Source organism: Urocampus carinirostris, chromosome 2, assembly GCF_059441175.1.
Source record: "Urocampus carinirostris isolate Australia breed hairy pipefish chromosome 2, RoL_Ucar_1.0, whole genome shotgun sequence".
Lineage (NCBI taxonomy): Eukaryota > Metazoa > Chordata > Actinopteri > Syngnathiformes > Syngnathidae > Urocampus > Urocampus carinirostris.
In genome coordinates this window covers 32,210,606-32,227,784 of record NC_142350.1, presented here as the reverse complement: position 1 = coordinate 32,227,784, position 17,179 = coordinate 32,210,606, and the positions used below count along the sequence as shown (strand labels likewise).

General features: G+C 41.0%; 1 protein-coding gene across 4 annotated transcripts in view; it reads right to left on the bottom strand.

The window, feature by feature from the left end:
* Positions 1-17,179, bottom strand: part of triob (trio Rho guanine nucleotide exchange factor b) — a 162,722-nt gene that overhangs the window by 75,384 nt on the left and 70,159 nt on the right. For all 4 annotated transcript variants that reach the window (XM_088326197.1, XM_088326198.1, XM_088326199.1 and 1 more), the window contains 4 exons: positions 5,740-5,931; positions 5,529-5,660; positions 3,792-4,022; positions 1,040-1,162 (listed from right to left, as the gene is read on the bottom strand). In XM_088326197.1, the coding sequence (XP_088182323.1) occupies positions 1,040-1,162; positions 3,792-4,022; positions 5,529-5,660; positions 5,740-5,931 (678 nt within the window). The remainder of the gene's footprint in view (positions 1-1,039; positions 1,163-3,791; positions 4,023-5,528; positions 5,661-5,739; positions 5,932-17,179) is intronic.

The following is a 17,179-nucleotide window of genomic DNA, read 5'->3' as shown; positions in this document are numbered from 1 at the left end:
CCTTCTGTGACTCGATTCAGGCTTGGCTACCTTAGCTGTGAGGTAATGAGCTTTTTTTGTTTTCAACTCTTTTCCTTTACACACTTGTCATCAAAGTAAGGGGTTTTAGTTTAAGGTGTCCTTAAAACATTCCAAATTAAATATTTCTCGATTAAATATGTGTTAACAATGCCCAACTGAGTTTAGAGAGCCTTTATTACTGCACCGATCTGCTTTTATCTTACTTTTATCATCAGTGTTTGGGTTTTGCACATTTTCCATGTATTTACTATAAATAACATTTATGAAATGTATTTATTTGCAGTCAGATTCACTCAAACAAGCTTGAATTTTTTTTTTTTGCTTTGAGAACAAAATATCTTGATAGGTCTGCTTATTTAAAAGGGAAAATGTAATTTAAGAAATTATACAATGCTTGGTTAAAATAGCCAGAATTAGCCAGAAGGCTCAATTTAATCTGTAATTCCCCGACTATTATTTAAAAGGAGAAAATAATGAGTCAAAAGTAATAAGGAAAGGTTTATTCCACATATCAAACCAGCTCAGTAGCCTAGATGGTAAGGCGCCCGCTTTGAGACTGGGAGGTTCGGGTTCGCGCCCCGGCCGAGTCATTCCTAAGACTTAAAAAGTGGTCGGCGGCGCCCTCTCTTGGCTGCGGCTGCATCGGGTCAGGTGCAATCGACATTTCGTTCTGTGTACATTGTTACACAGAATGACAATACAAGGAAATTATTATTATTATTATTATTATTAAATGCGAGGGAATAAAGGGATTCATGATTACAATATTTACCTTGCACACTCGACACTAAGAATTGTCTAATTGGTTTAAGATCAGGTAATTGTGTAATTGTAATTCTGTGCAGTCCTTTGAGACATTTTTGTGATTAAGGGCTATATAAATAAATGTGACTTGACTTGACTCTAATCAAATCACGTAACTGAAATCCCGCAGAAATGTAAAGGGCACACTTAATTTAAAATATTTAAACCACTAAGCATTGAAATAACAAAAATACAATTCATTTTATAAGCTTACCTGTGCAACCTCTTCAAAGTCTTCATGCCTTTTCTGCAGTGCTCGTGCTCGGTGCAAAGACTTCCCGACGCCGGTGTGTTTACTGAGGAAAGCCTCACCATGATTTTCTATCCAGTCTAGTACCTTCGAACACACACAATTCAAATAAACTTTAAATCCACAAAACAGCTTCTTAAAGGGACACTCTGTAATATCTGACCACTAGATGTCGCTGTCCTGTGTAGTGCAACCGAAAACACAAAGCACAATTAAGAACTAACCAACTCCAGGAGACTAAAATGGAACATACCGTAACATTTTTCTTCTCATTTTTTGCCCAACCATTCACCTGGTCGTTGGTTTTTGGGTGTACCCGTAGCAGCAAGATGGCACACATTTGTGTCAGCTCCCTCTAGGTAAGCCTCATCTTACATGAAATAAATACAATTTTCTCGACCCACAAGTATTTAAAAAATGTTTATGTAATAATTCATGCATTTATGCTTATTATTCAAACCAATATGACCTTTTTCGAATGAAACAAGTTATTATTTTTACCACTAGGGGCGCTAAAGACTTCACAATGTCCCTCTAAACCAGGGGTCTCAAACTTCTGGGCTGGGGGCCAATTGAGGCCCTCAGGATAATAGTTTGAGACCCCTGCCTCAATATCAAAGTTAAAGGGACACTGACCACTACATGTACTGTATCTGTATTCTGTTGTTCAACTACGAATGAGTGCTAAGAATCAGAAGGACGAATACCAACTATTGAGACTCAAAGTGAACAAAAAGCATAATTTTTCTTTTTGCCCAGGCTTTTACTAGTTTTTTTTTTTTTTTTTTTGGGCTACCTGTAGCAGCAAAACGGCAGACCATGATGTTATTTCCCTCTAGGTGAGGCCCATGTTATGTAAAATAAATGGAAATTTCCCAACCTACAAGTATTTTAAACAATCGACATTTATATGATGATTCATCTACTTTTGCCCATAATTTAAATCAATGTTATTTTTTAGGGGGATGGTGCGTAATATTTAGTGCCTCCTAGGGGTACAAAAAAAAAATCTTTCCGTAAAAAAATTAATTTAAATATAAGCCAAAATCCATAAATTATCATACCGATGATAATTATGATAAAAAAACCATAGGTCCAGATAATTGTATTTCTTTTACATTGTGGAATCCCTACTTAAGTTGACGCCATGTTTGTTGCTGTTTTGTTGCTTGCTGTCGCACTAGTTTTCGTTGGTATTGGAAAACAGTGCATCTAGTGGTCAACTATTGCACACTGGCGCTTTAGTGAATGTCATTATTTTATCAAGAGGAGACATTGAAAAATACACATGGTCCCTCTGAATGCCGACGTCATGGATTGTGGTTTAATATACTAAACATAGATTTTATTTTCATATTGATTCTTTTTTTTTTAGATCTTATTTTGGGTATGGAATAGAAAACAAATGATATTTGATTGATGATGATTGATGATTATTGCTCCAGCGAAGGTCGGGGGGTCCCGTCCCTGTGCGTTGAGCCGACCAGATGAACCAGGTTTTTCCAATGCTGGCGGTCTTGTGCCAGCTGTTCTGCATCCTCTACAGCAACTCCGTGTTGTTGGAGGTCGCCCGCAACGACGTCGAGCCACCGAGTGCGGGGTTTCCCTCGTGGTCGTCTCCAGCCTGCTGCCTTTGGGTCAAACTGGAGAATGGCTCGTGTCGGATGGTCTGGTGGTAGACGAAGGAGATGGCCAAACCAGCGGGTGCGGCGTTGTGCGACCAAGGAAGATGCTCGGGGCTGGCACATGCGGGCTCTAAGCTCTTTATTGGAGACTCGTTGGGGCCACCTGATGTTCTCGATGGTTCTGAGAGCCCTGCTATCAAAACCGAATGATATTTGACATGTTTTTATTTGAAATGTTTGTGGAAAACCGGATTCAGCCAACCCCACTAGGACTGTAGTACCGGTGGCCCCCAAATTGAGTTTGAGACACCTGCTTTAAAATGTAAACTCATAATGCAGTTTCGTCGTTCAACCAGCAGATGACGCTCCTGACTGTAGGGCAAGGAACATGCGCCACATTTCAATTCCTGTGATTTGTGTCTCCCTTGTTTATTTCCCTCCTAAAGCGTTCATCTTTTCCGAAATGGTGATGCTTTTCAGCAAGGACCAGTTTCCGCTTGCGACGAACTGACTTTTGGGGTGTAATAATACATAACAACACATACTAACTACAAACGTATACATAATCGGATGCAGATAATCGTGATGCTTCTCTCAAGGTTTCACGCAATGTTTGAGAAAACACATTTACAATGGCCTCTGCACACGATGAGGCAGCAAACGGCGTTGCCATGGAAACCGCTACCCAGAGAGAGAGAGAGAGGCACTATAGAGACCTGGCAATAAGAAAGCAAGGAGGATAGAAGACGTTCAAGCCGGAGTCATTGAGATGCAGCATAAAAGAGATTGAGGGTGAGGGGGGTAGCGAGCTGCAGAGGAGTTCATGCCCGTAGTGTTAAAAGGAGAGCCACGCTACACCAACTAGGCAGTTTCGATCTAAGATTTTCACCACTGAAACTGTCACTCAGGAGATGGATTCTCTCCTTTAAGAATCCCAGGAGGAAACACACAAGTCTTTGGAGAAGCTCCATGTTGATTATTTAATGTCCTCCATATCGTGCACTCCGGGTTGAAATGCTCACCAGTAATAAAGTCAAAAAAACTCATCAATTATAAATTGGCGCATTTTCAATAATGGGAGTGTTGCTTACTTGCTGCACATCCTGCTGGAAAACGCAGAGCTGCAGACGTTGGTGAAGTCGAACTTTGCGATGCTGCCAAATGTTCTCCAGCTGCCTCTGATGATGGAGCACCTCGTGGATGATGTCTAGGACGTGGTGGACCGCCTTGGAATAGTTTGCCGACGACATCAAAGAATCAGAGCTGCCTGGCGTCAGAGGTCGCTGCAGCTTGTCCAAGAGAGACTTCCCGTCTTGGCTCACCTGGTAAAGGTGAGATATTATTTGAAATATATGAATATCAAGGGTGAGTCGATTGATGCAATATGAATATTATGGATACTGAGAAAGTACTTGGTTTGGATCAATACTATTGTCTTGGGATTGAGACTATCTTCCCCTTTTAGCTATTCAAGTCAAGTCAAGTCAAGTCATGTTTATTTGTATAGCCCTTAATCACAAAGAGTCTCAAAGGGCTGCACAGACCACAGATTATTGCAAACCACAAAGTATTATGACACCATCCCCTAATATAAAACCTAAATGAGGGCAAGGAAAAACTCAAAAACCTCAACATGAGGAAAATGAAGAAACCTTGAGAATGGACTGCACTTGTGGTCATCCCCCTTCCAGGATGACCAGGCTGTAATGGGTGTTGCAATGACAAATAATGAACTACCGTAAATTCCTGACTGCAGCTATAAATACAGTGTGGCTTATTCTTTTTTTTTTTAAGATGGAAAAGCTCATCTTTTCCACAACACAAGCGCTCTAAATACAAAACACTGCAGAGACGTCTGGAAACATTTTTGATGCCCTTCAAGATAAATTATTCCATGTTTTTGCCAACATTATTTATATAATACATTACAGGAGCAAAACGGGAGGTTTGACAGTACAGTATTAAATATTCGAAACTTACTCAACATATTTCAATCATATTCATCCAAACTGACCAGGAGTGGAAGTTATCTATCAAAAAAATGCTACAGTTCTCTTTACGTATCATCGGCATCAACGTCAGATAGCTGAAGTTTCCTTTAATCTTTAAAGTAACATAACAAGCAACTGCAGTTTGATCCATTACCGCGGGAACCACCAATGACAACAACACAAAAAGACACATTTCAGTTTTCTTTCAGCTCAGTAGTAAATATGTGTTTGTCTTTATAATTACCAACTTGAATGGTCACATGATCCTAGACGTAAACATATTATGACAAATATATGCCTTATGCCTTTTCCCCCACTGCATCTATCTGCTTTTATCTTACTTTTAGCAGAGCTGTTTGGTCCAGAACTCATTAAGAAGAAGATATGGCGGAAGGGGGGAAGTGGTGTATAGTTACATTATGCTTGTCTTTTTTTCTTTTTTATATTATTAGTCAGTAGAACATGAAAATGCTGAAAGTAAGAAAAGGCCTTCTTCCAGTACAGTCCAAAGGCCAACCCAAACTCCAATAAAGCTAAAAAACTGTTTATACGGGCGCATCTAAGAAATGCACAAACTTGCATACGCATCATGAAGGAGCTTTTGAGAGGCTGCAATGATGACACAAGCCAGAGGTGGCGGGCACGAGAAAAACAGTTCAAAATTCCAATCCAGCTGCTTTAAGATCATCATTTTAGCAAACAAAAACATTTACTTGAACTTTCCTTGGTACTGGGTTGCTGTGTTCAGTTTTTGTGAAATTATTTTATTTTTTCTAATTACCTCAAGTACAGTAGCCAAAGAGAAAAAACCTTGTGAATTTATAATGGAATGCTGACCTCAGAGTATGCAGTGGTAATGTGCTCATATAGGCCCTGGTGGCGGTGGATGGTGTCTTCCAGGTCTTGGAGTTCCGACGGCAAATCTCCTTCGCCGCAAGCTTTGCACCATGGCTCAACTTTACCCATGTACTGAGGAGAGAGAGAGATGAGACCATTTGTAAATGTATTGCATGTTATGACTGTTTTCATATGTCCGTCCCACTCATACCTGATCAGCCTTCTGATGGAAACTGGCAGACATCTCCAGCAGTGTGCTACGTTCATCCAGTGCCAAAGCGAAGGCTTTCCACTCTTGCTCCAACTGACCTGAAATCTGCTGGATTTGCTGGGAGGCGTAGTGGCCCGATTCCAGGAGCCGGTTACCCACTGACATAATCCTGTTGATGTTCACGTACACGTTCTGGCAACACAAGGACAAGGAGAGCAAATTGCATAGCTTTAGATAGATGACTTTGATTTGATCTGTTTGATCTTGGAGTTGTCGTTATAATTGTATTTTAATTCTTAATCAATGACCTCTTGATGGAGAACAGATGGTGCAATATGGAGTGGATACTGATGTTTGATTAAAACTCTCTGTATAATCAAGGCCATGTGAGTAAAATACAAACAGCAGCTGCTATCGGCACATACTGAGTTCTGTCATGTTTGTTTATCTGGTCCAATTGACTAAGATAAATACTGTTGTGCTTCTGCAATGTTTTTCTTCTATGCTATCATGTTCTACAAAACCTTATTGTTTTGAATACTTGACCACTATTGTATTGACCAATTAGAAAAAAATGCATGTTATATGGTAGTTCACATATTCATCTCATTATCTCATCTCATTAGCTGCACCGCTTATCCTCAGTAGGGTCGCGGGGGTGCTGGAGCCCATCCCAGCAATCATCGGGCAGTGGGCAGGGGACACCCTGAACTGGTTGCCAGCCAATCGCAGGGCACACAGGGACAGACAACTCGCTCGCTCATTCACACCTAGGGACAATTTAGACCGGCCAATCCACCTGAAATGCATGTCTTTGGAATGTGGGAGGAAACCGGAGTGCCCGGAGGAAACCCACGCAAGCACGTGGAGAACATACAAACTCCGCACAGGAAGTCCGGTATCTGGATTTGATTTGAACAGGAGGTTCCCAAGACCTTAGAACTGTGCCGCACACGCGCTAACCACTGCGCCGCCGTGCTGCCCAGTTTACATATTGTTTGCTTATTATTTAAATCAATATTGTTTTTCTATTTAATAAATGACGATTTTCTTAACACTAAGGGCGCTAAATAATACGTCCCTTTGAACATAGTCCTACTTTTGAGGGATACACGAAAGCTAATGGGCCATTAGCTTTGGTTATCTGTATTCAATCAGTCTACATAACTTGTTTGAAAGATTCCAAATATTTACTTTTTTTACTATACTGTGAATGTTCCATTCAAATAAAGTTGAAAAATCCATATTGGTCCACTAGGTATATCACACGTTTTTCATATTGTTATTGATACCATAACAAAACTCTTGAGGCAATAATAAAACAGGTATCAATGCTACTTACTTTCAAAATTTCCTCCTCGGGCAAAAAAATGGTTGTTATTTTGAAAGAATTATGTTTAAATACCGAAATCATACTTTTAAAACATGATATTAAAAGTAAAATAATGTAAATCTATCAATTTGCAATTTATTGTTTCTGAGTGTAAGTGCCTTTGAAATAGGCTGCTTTTTGGCACCTACAGTATATATAGACACTAAATACTGGTACTCGCTCCTCCCTAGTTTTTACCAACTGATATGTGAATTTTACTTGTTTTTCTTTTCAATATTGGATTCCTTTAAAGGAGATAGCATAGGAGGCTTGTTTGTTATTGTTACCACTATTGAAACATAAATATTTTGTTTGTTTGTTGTACATGATTCAATTGTTTGTTTGTTTGTACATGATTCAATTGTTTGTTTGTTTGTACATGATTCAGATTGAATCGTTTCTTGTACATGATTCAATTGTTTGTTTGTTTGTACATGATTCAAATTGAATCGTTTCTCCGGCGCCGTCACGAATGGCAGCCACTCCAGCAGCTCCCGTGTTATTTTCGATTGTTCTCAGTTATTTTCGATTGTTCTCAGCTTAGGGATGCTGCTGGAAAAGTGAATTTCCCTTCGGGGATGAATAAAGTATCTATCTATCTATCTATCTATTCCTCACAGTTATTTTGACGATTATGCACTCTTTACCTTATTGTATAATAATCCAATAGATATGCATGTTCTTTGATATTCCACACCCTGGTTTTTGTTATCAAAAATATTTAAAAAAAACAAAGGTCTTACTAGAGGGCCTTTGGAACAGGTTGGAATTTTGTATTATGAAGGCATTTTTGTATTATCCTCTCTTCTTGCAAGTTTTACCTGTGTTGATGTCTTCTCTCCTTTTTTGAGTGACTACTAAACTATAAACTTATCACCAAGTCTCTGGGGCGGTCATTGTCCTTTCGAAAGAAACTAATATCACAGTTTCTCAGGGTTGATAACCAATCACATGTTTTTTAAACCCAGTGGTGAGTGTTGCATAAGCTCCAAACAGTTTTAAACATATTCTGAAAATATGCCCGAGATACAGCAGTTAGAATTTGTATTACCTATTTCCTAATTAATAGTCTTCCTGAAATGTTGATCAAAATGCAGTTTTTACACAGGTAAGGAGTTGAATTTGATACAGTTGCAAATTAAATGCCTAGGTTCTCTTACAATGTGCAGCTGTGAATTTGACATTTACACCCATGCTCATGATTATGTCAAAACCATTTGACTATAAATGAGAGGAATGTCATTTGTATGCAAATGTTAAATATTTTATTTCGATCCAGCTATCATTTGAAAAAGCAAGCTCGAAAATCAAACTACATTGTCATGCACCCAGGGGATATGAAGACTACGACGTACGTGGCATTTATTTTGCAGGCAACAATTATTATCTCACAGTGCGAACAATGCAAGTGGGAGGTAAAGTCAATACCCCTCCCTGAATGTTTGCACGCATAACTTTTGTGGAAATTCTAAAGTAATTCACATGGGAGACGTTCCCTCAAGTCAGTAAGATGAACAAAAAATATTTACCCTTTTTGTTGTTTTTAAAGAGCCGTGCTTCAAGCTGTTAAATGTAGATAGGCACAGATCAGCGAACACTAATTACCACACTGTTAACAGCCTGCTATTCCATTCAATTACAGCTCCCGGCGTCTATTAGGCTCTATGCTTTTCTTGTCTTGATCACAATGGGAGAGGAACATTAAATACATATTAACAAAAGTCCCAAAGGAGTGTCAGGGCAGTTTTTCCCATTTGTTAGACCCTGGTAGGTGGAAGTCTCGAGCGGCAAATGAAAATGTTGTACATATTTAATTCAAATGGATCAATCCGGTGCATTTATAGACCAAACTCAAGAAACTAGATCTATGATGAATGTGTGTCCTTGTAAACTATTAAATCCTAAATACACTAGTTACAAAAGGCAAAAAAGTCCCACCCACAGAGCATAGTCAGCGAGACAGGAGTTTAACGCAAACACATTCTGCTCGTAATCTAATAAGACTAAAAATAACTAGTGTGGTTCCGATGCTGTACTATTTTTAAGGTATTGGCGAGAAAACAAGCCAGATCAACTATATTCAGTGTTGAATTTGAATAAATGAAATACTCATATTGGTGATTTGGTGAATTACAGAAGTAAATAGAAGTACCGCTGCGCTCAGTAGCCTAGATGGTAGTGTGCCCGCTTTGAGACTGGGAGGTCGCTGGTTCGCGCCTCGGCCGAGACATACCTAATTGGTATAATGGCGGCGCCCTCTGTTGGCTGCGGCTGCATCGACTCGCTACAACGGGTCAGGTGTATCGACATTTCGTTCTGTGTACATTGTTACAAAGAATGACAATACAAAGGAAATTATTATTATTATTATTATTATTTAACAGGATGCCGGTTCTTGATGGTTTACAGGAGGTTGTTGTAACATGCAACTTATGAACTACAGTTAGGGGCCAAAGCTATTTTCCTGCTCTGAGCAATTTTTTTAATTGCCTGCAATGTCAGTGCCGTGTTTTTACACTCTGTTGAAAACGCAGGCAGTGTGAAACGGTGCTAGGCAGGTATCTGAGCGGAATGCAGGACACTAATCCTTCTCGTCTGGTAGCGGAGAGTTGAAAAATATTCAACTTCGGAAAACGCAATGCTCGATAATGTCATATTTTACTCATCTGGCGCGGTGGGACAAACGCATAGTATGTTCTTTAGCATGGGGGCAGGTGCTAATTGACCAAGATTCCTTCTGACTGAAAGAGATCCTTAGCACAAATAAGCACCGTGACAATTCCGATCGTCTAATGAAAAATCTAAAAGTTATTTCATTCACTTGGCATATATATATATATATATATATATATATATATATATATATATATATATATATATATATATATATATATATATATATATATATATATATATATATATATATATATATATATATAATTTCAAAAGAGTATTATATGTTTTAAAAATACAAGTAATTCAACCCTGGCGACCCGCCAGAATCTTCCTATCTAGGTAAACACTTCAGGGTCATTTCTGCATTTGGAATCATGTTTTCCATTCAAAATATCAATGCAATCAGGATCAATGAGCTTTGGGAATAGATATTCAAATGTTTGGAAATAAGCAATATTATTATTATTATTCATGGGAAAGCAAGTCTTGCTGCTGGGTACCAGCAGAGCCACCTGATATTATGACGCAGAGGTGCACATAGACCTTAAGCTCACATGAGCTCTCGAAGAGTCTAACGGCACTCAAAGACACAGCAGTTGAGAATGAACAGAATGGAACAGCAGTGCATCGAGGGAACTTTAATCCTGTTATACATTTTACAAATCAAACATCCCAGGAGGAGAAATCTTGTGAATGGTGGCTCCAGGGTATTATACAGCGGGAAACTTGCGATTTTTAATAAAAAGCCCATATGTTTTGGTTTCAGCCATAGGCACACACGCATACAAACATAGAGAAGAACAGGGGCATTGAATTACTCAAATGCAAGCAATGCACCTGAAGGCCCTTTAAGCCATCTGCAAGACATTATGAATGAGATTAGGTAACAGAAGCTGGACGATGAGAAAGCAGTCGGTGGTAAAGGCTTAATCTGAAACTGATGGGTCGAGGAAAATAGGGGAGAAGGGGACTGTATTTCTAATTTGAACCTGATGAGGGCAGGGGTCAAAGTGGGGAATGCAAAAGGACACAGTAAAAAATAATAATCAGGAATCTACCGAAACAATATGCGTAAAAATATATTGAAGGCACCTAGTGTTGGCCTTGGTTTTTCACAATACTTTATAAGTTTTTATTGTTTTTGAAAAAAATATTTAGGACACATTAATTCTTGCTTATTTAGACTGGAGCAAAGCACATTCCTGACCAAATGTAAAGTCAAGTCATGTTTATTTGTATTTGTATTGTATTTTTATAATCACAAAGAGTTTCAAAGGGCTGCACCGACCACAGATTATTGCAAACCACGGACTATTATTACATTTCCTGTTCTAAAACCTACATAAGGGCAAGGAAAAACTCAAAAACCTCAACATGAGGAAAATGAAGAAACCTTGAGAAGGGACTGCACATTAGGTAAATCCCCTTTCAGGATGACCTGCATGCTGCAATGGATTTAAGATTAAATGAAGGTTTTGTATAAATTATTCGTAATATCAATCGCATTCTTAATTCATGCAACAATGACTTTGAATCATTTTAGTAATAAATTAATGGATGGAATTATGACCATGGTAAATTATTGTTTTTATTCATGTACCCCAAATAAAATATTTGTTCACAGTAGTACCATTTCTTCAGTGAGGATCTTTGACATTGAACACTGGTAAAAACAATCTAATCCCATTATTTTTCTTTATGTGTTAAATTGCATTTTTATCATTATAGTGTTTGTTAAATTTGAAATATTTTTGTACATTTTTATTTTAAGGGGTAATTTTCTTATTTCACTGGATTTATACATTTGCTTTTCTAGGAATATGAGCAAATTATAGTTTAAATGAACATTTATTTCACAAGGAAAAAAATAAACATAAAACATATATAAAAAAATAAAACGGTCCTATTTAGGTAGAAAAGTAATGACAAAGTAATGTTATATATATATATATATATATATATATATATATATATGTATATATATATATATATATATATATATATATATATAGGGCAGCAAGGCGGCGCAGTGGTTAGCGCTTGTGCGGCACAGTTCATGTCATGGGAACCTGTCGTGGGTTCAAATCCAGCTCCAGACTTCCTGTGCGGAGTTTGTATGTTCTCCCCGTGCTTGCGTGGGTTTCCTCCGGGCACTCCGGTTTCCTCCCACATTCCAAAGACATGCATTTTAGGTGGATTGGCTGGTCCAAATTGTCCCTAGGTATGAATGAGCCAGTGAGTTGTCTGTCCCCATGTGCCCTGCGATTGGCTGGCAACCAGTTCAGGGTGTCCCCTGCCCACTGCCCGATGATTGCTGGGATGGGCTCCAGCACCCCCCGCGACCCTACTGAGGGTAAGCGGTGTAGCTGATGAGATGATATATATGTTTTTCAAAATGGCGGCGCCCTCTACGGCGGCGGCTGGATCTGCTCCCGACAGTTTCTCACATTCTAGTCAAAAACCCCAATCTTCGACTCAGTTTATGAGGGCGAACAAAGACAACTCTAACTGTAGATTAATATACGATCGCAGTTTTTTGCTGGATATGCGAACATCCAGAAATCCAGCGCAAATTTCGACGATCACTCTGGAGTGTTTACTTAGCCTCGGAGTGCTACGTCAACAGAACGAAGCGGCCGACAAAGCAGCGAGTAAAAGTGGCAAGCGGAAGCGCTGTGACCGGGGAAGGAAACGAGGTTGTCGGGCCGGGCTAACGGCTCGGATGAAGGCTAAACCCTTCAAAACGCCTCTACCATCCATTTTCCTATCCAACGTCCGCTCCCTGGACAACAAACTGGACCATTTACAAGTGGAATTTACATCGAACCGCGAATTGACGAACTGTTGTGCTTTAATTCTGACGGAGACATGGCTAAACTCATCTATCCCGAATGACGCTGTTAGCATTGTGGGGCTAACTGCTTTCCGCGCTGATAGAAGCGGCGAACTCACCGGCAAAAGCAAGGGGGGCGGTCTATGCATTTATACCAAAAACAACTGGTGTAAAAATGCGAAGATAATATCGAAACACTGCTCACGAGACATTGAGCTTTTGACGGTGATCTGCAGACCTTTCTACCTACCGAGGGAGTTTAGCGCGACCATCATTACTGCCGTGTACGTGCCCCCCAGCGCTAATACGAAGAAGGCAATGGACGTTCTCTACCGAACTGTGAGTGAACTGCAGCATGCTTACTCCGAGTGCATTTTTATTGCGGCGGGGGACTTTAACCAGGCCAATATGAAAACAGTTCTCCCGCATTTCCATCAGCATGTAAACTTTGCTACAAGAGGTAGGAACACATTAGACCTGGCCTACACAAACATCAAAGGTGCATATAAAGCAGCCCCCCGCCCCCATCTTGGCTCATCAGATCACCTTTCTATTATGCTAATTCCAGCATACAAGCCCCTGCTGACCAGAGAAAAACCTACAGTGAAGCAGGTGAGGGTGTGGTCTGAGGGGGCAATGGAGGCACTACAGGACTGCTTTGATTGCACTGATTGGGACATGTTTAAATCGGCTGCCACTTACAACAACAAAATAAATATAGATGAGTACGCCATTTCTGTGTCAGCCTACATCAGTAAATGCGCAGAAGACGTCAGCAATAACAAAACTATATGCACCCGTGCCAATCAGAAGCCCTGGATGACTGCTGAAATACGAAAACAACTAAAAGTACGGAACCTTGCCTTTAGATCTGGTGACAAGGAGGCGCTGTTATCAGCGAGGGCTAACCTGAACCGGGCTATCAGACTAGCAAAGCGAACGCACAGTCAAAAAATCCAGGAACGTTTCCTCAGCACAACCAACACCAGGGATATGTGGAAAGGCATTCAGGCCATCACCAGTTACAAGCCAACCACCGCCCCAGTGCAGAACACTAGCATGGACTTTCTGAATGACCTCAACAAATTCTTTGGAAGGTTCGAGGCACAAAACGGCACCCCTGCAGCGAAAGCGGTTCCAAATCAGGGCGAAAGAGCACTCCACCTGGACTCATCTGACGTGAGGAAGACCCTGAGAAGGGTCAACACAAGGAAGGCTCCAGGCCCGGACAACATTCCGGGGCGGGTACTTAGGGAGTGCGCCGATCAGCTGGCTTGTGTACTAACAGACATTTTCAACACCTCGCTAGACCAAGCCAATGTACCATCATGCTTCAAATTTGCCAACATCATCCCAGTGCCAAAGAAACCCCAGATCTTATCACTCAACGATTACCGGCCCGTTGCACTGACTCCTATCATAATGAAGTGCTTTGAGAGACTGGTTAAAGAGCACATCACCTCCAGTCTCCCCTCCTCATTCGACCCCTTTCAGTTTGCCTACAGGACAAACCGCTCCACCAGGGATGCCATCTCCTCTGCGCTTCACCTGAGCCTGACACATCTAGAGGAGAAGAACACCCATGTGCGGATGCTGTTCCTGGACTTCAGTTCAGCATTCAACACCATCATCCCACAACATCTGGTGGACAAAATGAGACTCCTGGGTTTCAACACCCCCCTGCGGAACTGGCTGCTGGACTTCCTCTGTGACAGACCCCAATCAGTGCGGATAGGTCAGAACAGTTCAGATGTCATCTACCTCAGCACGGGCTCCCCCCAAGGCTGCGTCCTAAGCCCCTTGCTGTTCACCTTGATGACACACGACTGCGTCCCTAGGTCCGTCACAAACCACATCGTGAAGTATGCTGACGACACAACAGTGGTGGGCCTCATCAGGGATGACAACGACCTGGCCTACAGAGAGGAGGTGGAGCAGTTGGTGGGCTGGTGCAGGGACAACAGCCTGGTCCTGAATGTCGACAAAACTAAAGAGATCATTGTCGACTTTAGGAAAAACCAGCCCAACCATGCCCCACTTTGCATCAACAACAAGGCTGTGGAGGTTGTCAGCAGTATCAAGTTCCTAGGGGTGCACATTACAAACAAACTCACCTGGTCCGTAAACACTGCATCACTGGTTAAGAGGGCACAGCAGCGCCTGTACTTCCTGCGGAGGATGAGGAGAGCCCACCTGCCCCCACCCTCCCTCATTACATTCTACAGGGGCACCATAGAGAGTATCCTGACCAGCTGTATCTCTGTGTGGTGTGGAGGCTGTAGCGCTACCGACTGGGGTAGTGTGAGGAGGGTAACGAGGACAGCAGAGAAAATAATCGGGACTACACTTCCCTCCATTCAGGACATTGGCCAGAAGCACTGCCTATCCCATGCTAAAAACATTACCGGGGACCCCTCTCACCCCCATCATGGACTGTTCACTCTGCTAGCCTCTGGGAAGAGGTACTGCAGTGTGCGGTGCAGGACCACCAGGCTCCGCAATAGTCTAGTCCCCCTGGCCATTAGACTGTTAAATGGTCAATCTAACATATAGTTAACTTAAATCTAAACGGCTGCTAATCTGACTTTTGCACTACTGGCAGTTTTTTTTATAGCTTGCCACTCCTTGCACATTGCTCTCTGCACTATTGTAATTACAGCGTTATTGTTACAGTGTTAATGTTACTGTGTACCTGACTTGTTAACCTGACTGCCCATTTTGCGCATCTGGTTAGCTACTCTTCTTGCACTATCGGCACTATGGTAAAATACTATACGTAGCCAAAATACAATACAACATTATTTATATCTGTACATTCAAGGAAACTGTGGGGGTCAGATGCATCGACATTTCGTTCTGTATACACGTGTACTAGAATGACAATAAAGTAGATCTGAATCTGAATCTGAATCTGAATATATATATATATATACATACAGTGCATCCGGAAAGTATTCACAGCGCTTCACTTTTTCCACATTTTGTTATGTTACAGCCTCATTCCAAATTGTATTAATTTAATCTCTTATCTCAAAATTCTACACAAAATACTCCATTATGACAATGTGAAAAAGTTTTTTTTTTTACTTGTTTTGAATTTATTAAAAATAGAAAACTAAGAAATCACATTTACATAAGTATTCACAGCCTTTGACATGAAGCTCAAAATTGAGCTCAGGTGCAACTTTTTTCCACTGATCATCCTTGAGATCTTTCTACAGCTTAATTGGAGTCCACCTGCAGTAAATTCAGTTGATTGGACATGATTTGGAAAGGCACACACCTGTCTATATAAGGTCCCACAGTTGAGTGTACATGTCAGAGCACAAACACCAAGCATGAAGTCAAAAGAACTGTCTGTAGACCTGCGAGACAGGATTGTCTTGAGGCACAAATCTGGGGAATGATACAGAAACATTTCTGCTGCTTTGAAGGTCCCAATGAGGACAGTGGCCTCCATTATTCGTAAATGGAAGACATTTGGAACCACCAGGACTCTTCCTAGAGCTGGCCGGCCTTCTAAACTGAGTGATCGGGGAAGAAGGGCCTTAATCAGGGAGGTGGCCCAGAACCCGATGGTCACTCTGTCAGAGCTCCAGCGTTCCTCTGTGGAGAGAGGAGAGCCTTCCAGAAGGACAACCATCTCTGCAGCAATCCACCAATCGGGCCTGTATGGTAGAGTGGCCAGACGAAAGCCACTCCTTAGTAAAAGGAACATGGATGCCCGTCTGGAATTTGCCAAAAAGCACCTGAATGACTGTCAGACTATGAGAAACAAAATTCTCTGGTCTGATGAGACAAAGATTGAACTCTTTGGTGTGAATGCCAGGCGCCATGTTTGGAGGAAACCAGGCACCGCTCATCACCAGGCCAATACCATCCCTACAGTGAAGCATGGTGGTGGCAGCATCATGCTGTGGGGATGTTTTTCAGCAGCAGGAACTGGCAGACTAGTCAGGATAGAAGGAAAAATGAATGCAGCAATGTATAGAGATATCCTGGATGAAAACCTGCTCCAGAGCGCTCTTGACCTCAGGCTGGGGCGAAGGTTCATTTTTAGCAGGACAACGACCCAAAGCACACAGCCAAGATCTCAAAAGATTGGCTTCAGAACCACTCCGTGAATCTCCTGGAGTGGCCCAGCCAGTGTCCAGACTTGAATCCGATCGAACATCTCTGGAGAGATCTGAAAATGGCTGTGCACAAACGTCTCCCATCCAACCTGATTGAGCTTGAGACTTATTGCAAAGAAGAATGGGCAAAACTGCCTAAAGATAGGTGTGCTAAACTTGTGGGATCATATTCAAAAAGACTTGAGGCTGTATTTGCTGCCAAAGGTGGATCAACAAAGTATTAAGCAAAGGCTGTGAATACTTATGTAAATGTGATTTCTTAGTTTTCTATTTTTAATAAATTCATAAAAAGTAAAAAAAAAAAACTTTTTCACATTGTCATCATGGAGTATTTTGTGTAGAATTTTGAGATAAAAATTAAATTAATACAATTTGGAATGAGGCTGTAACATAACAAAATGTGGAAAAAGTGAAGCGCCGTGAATA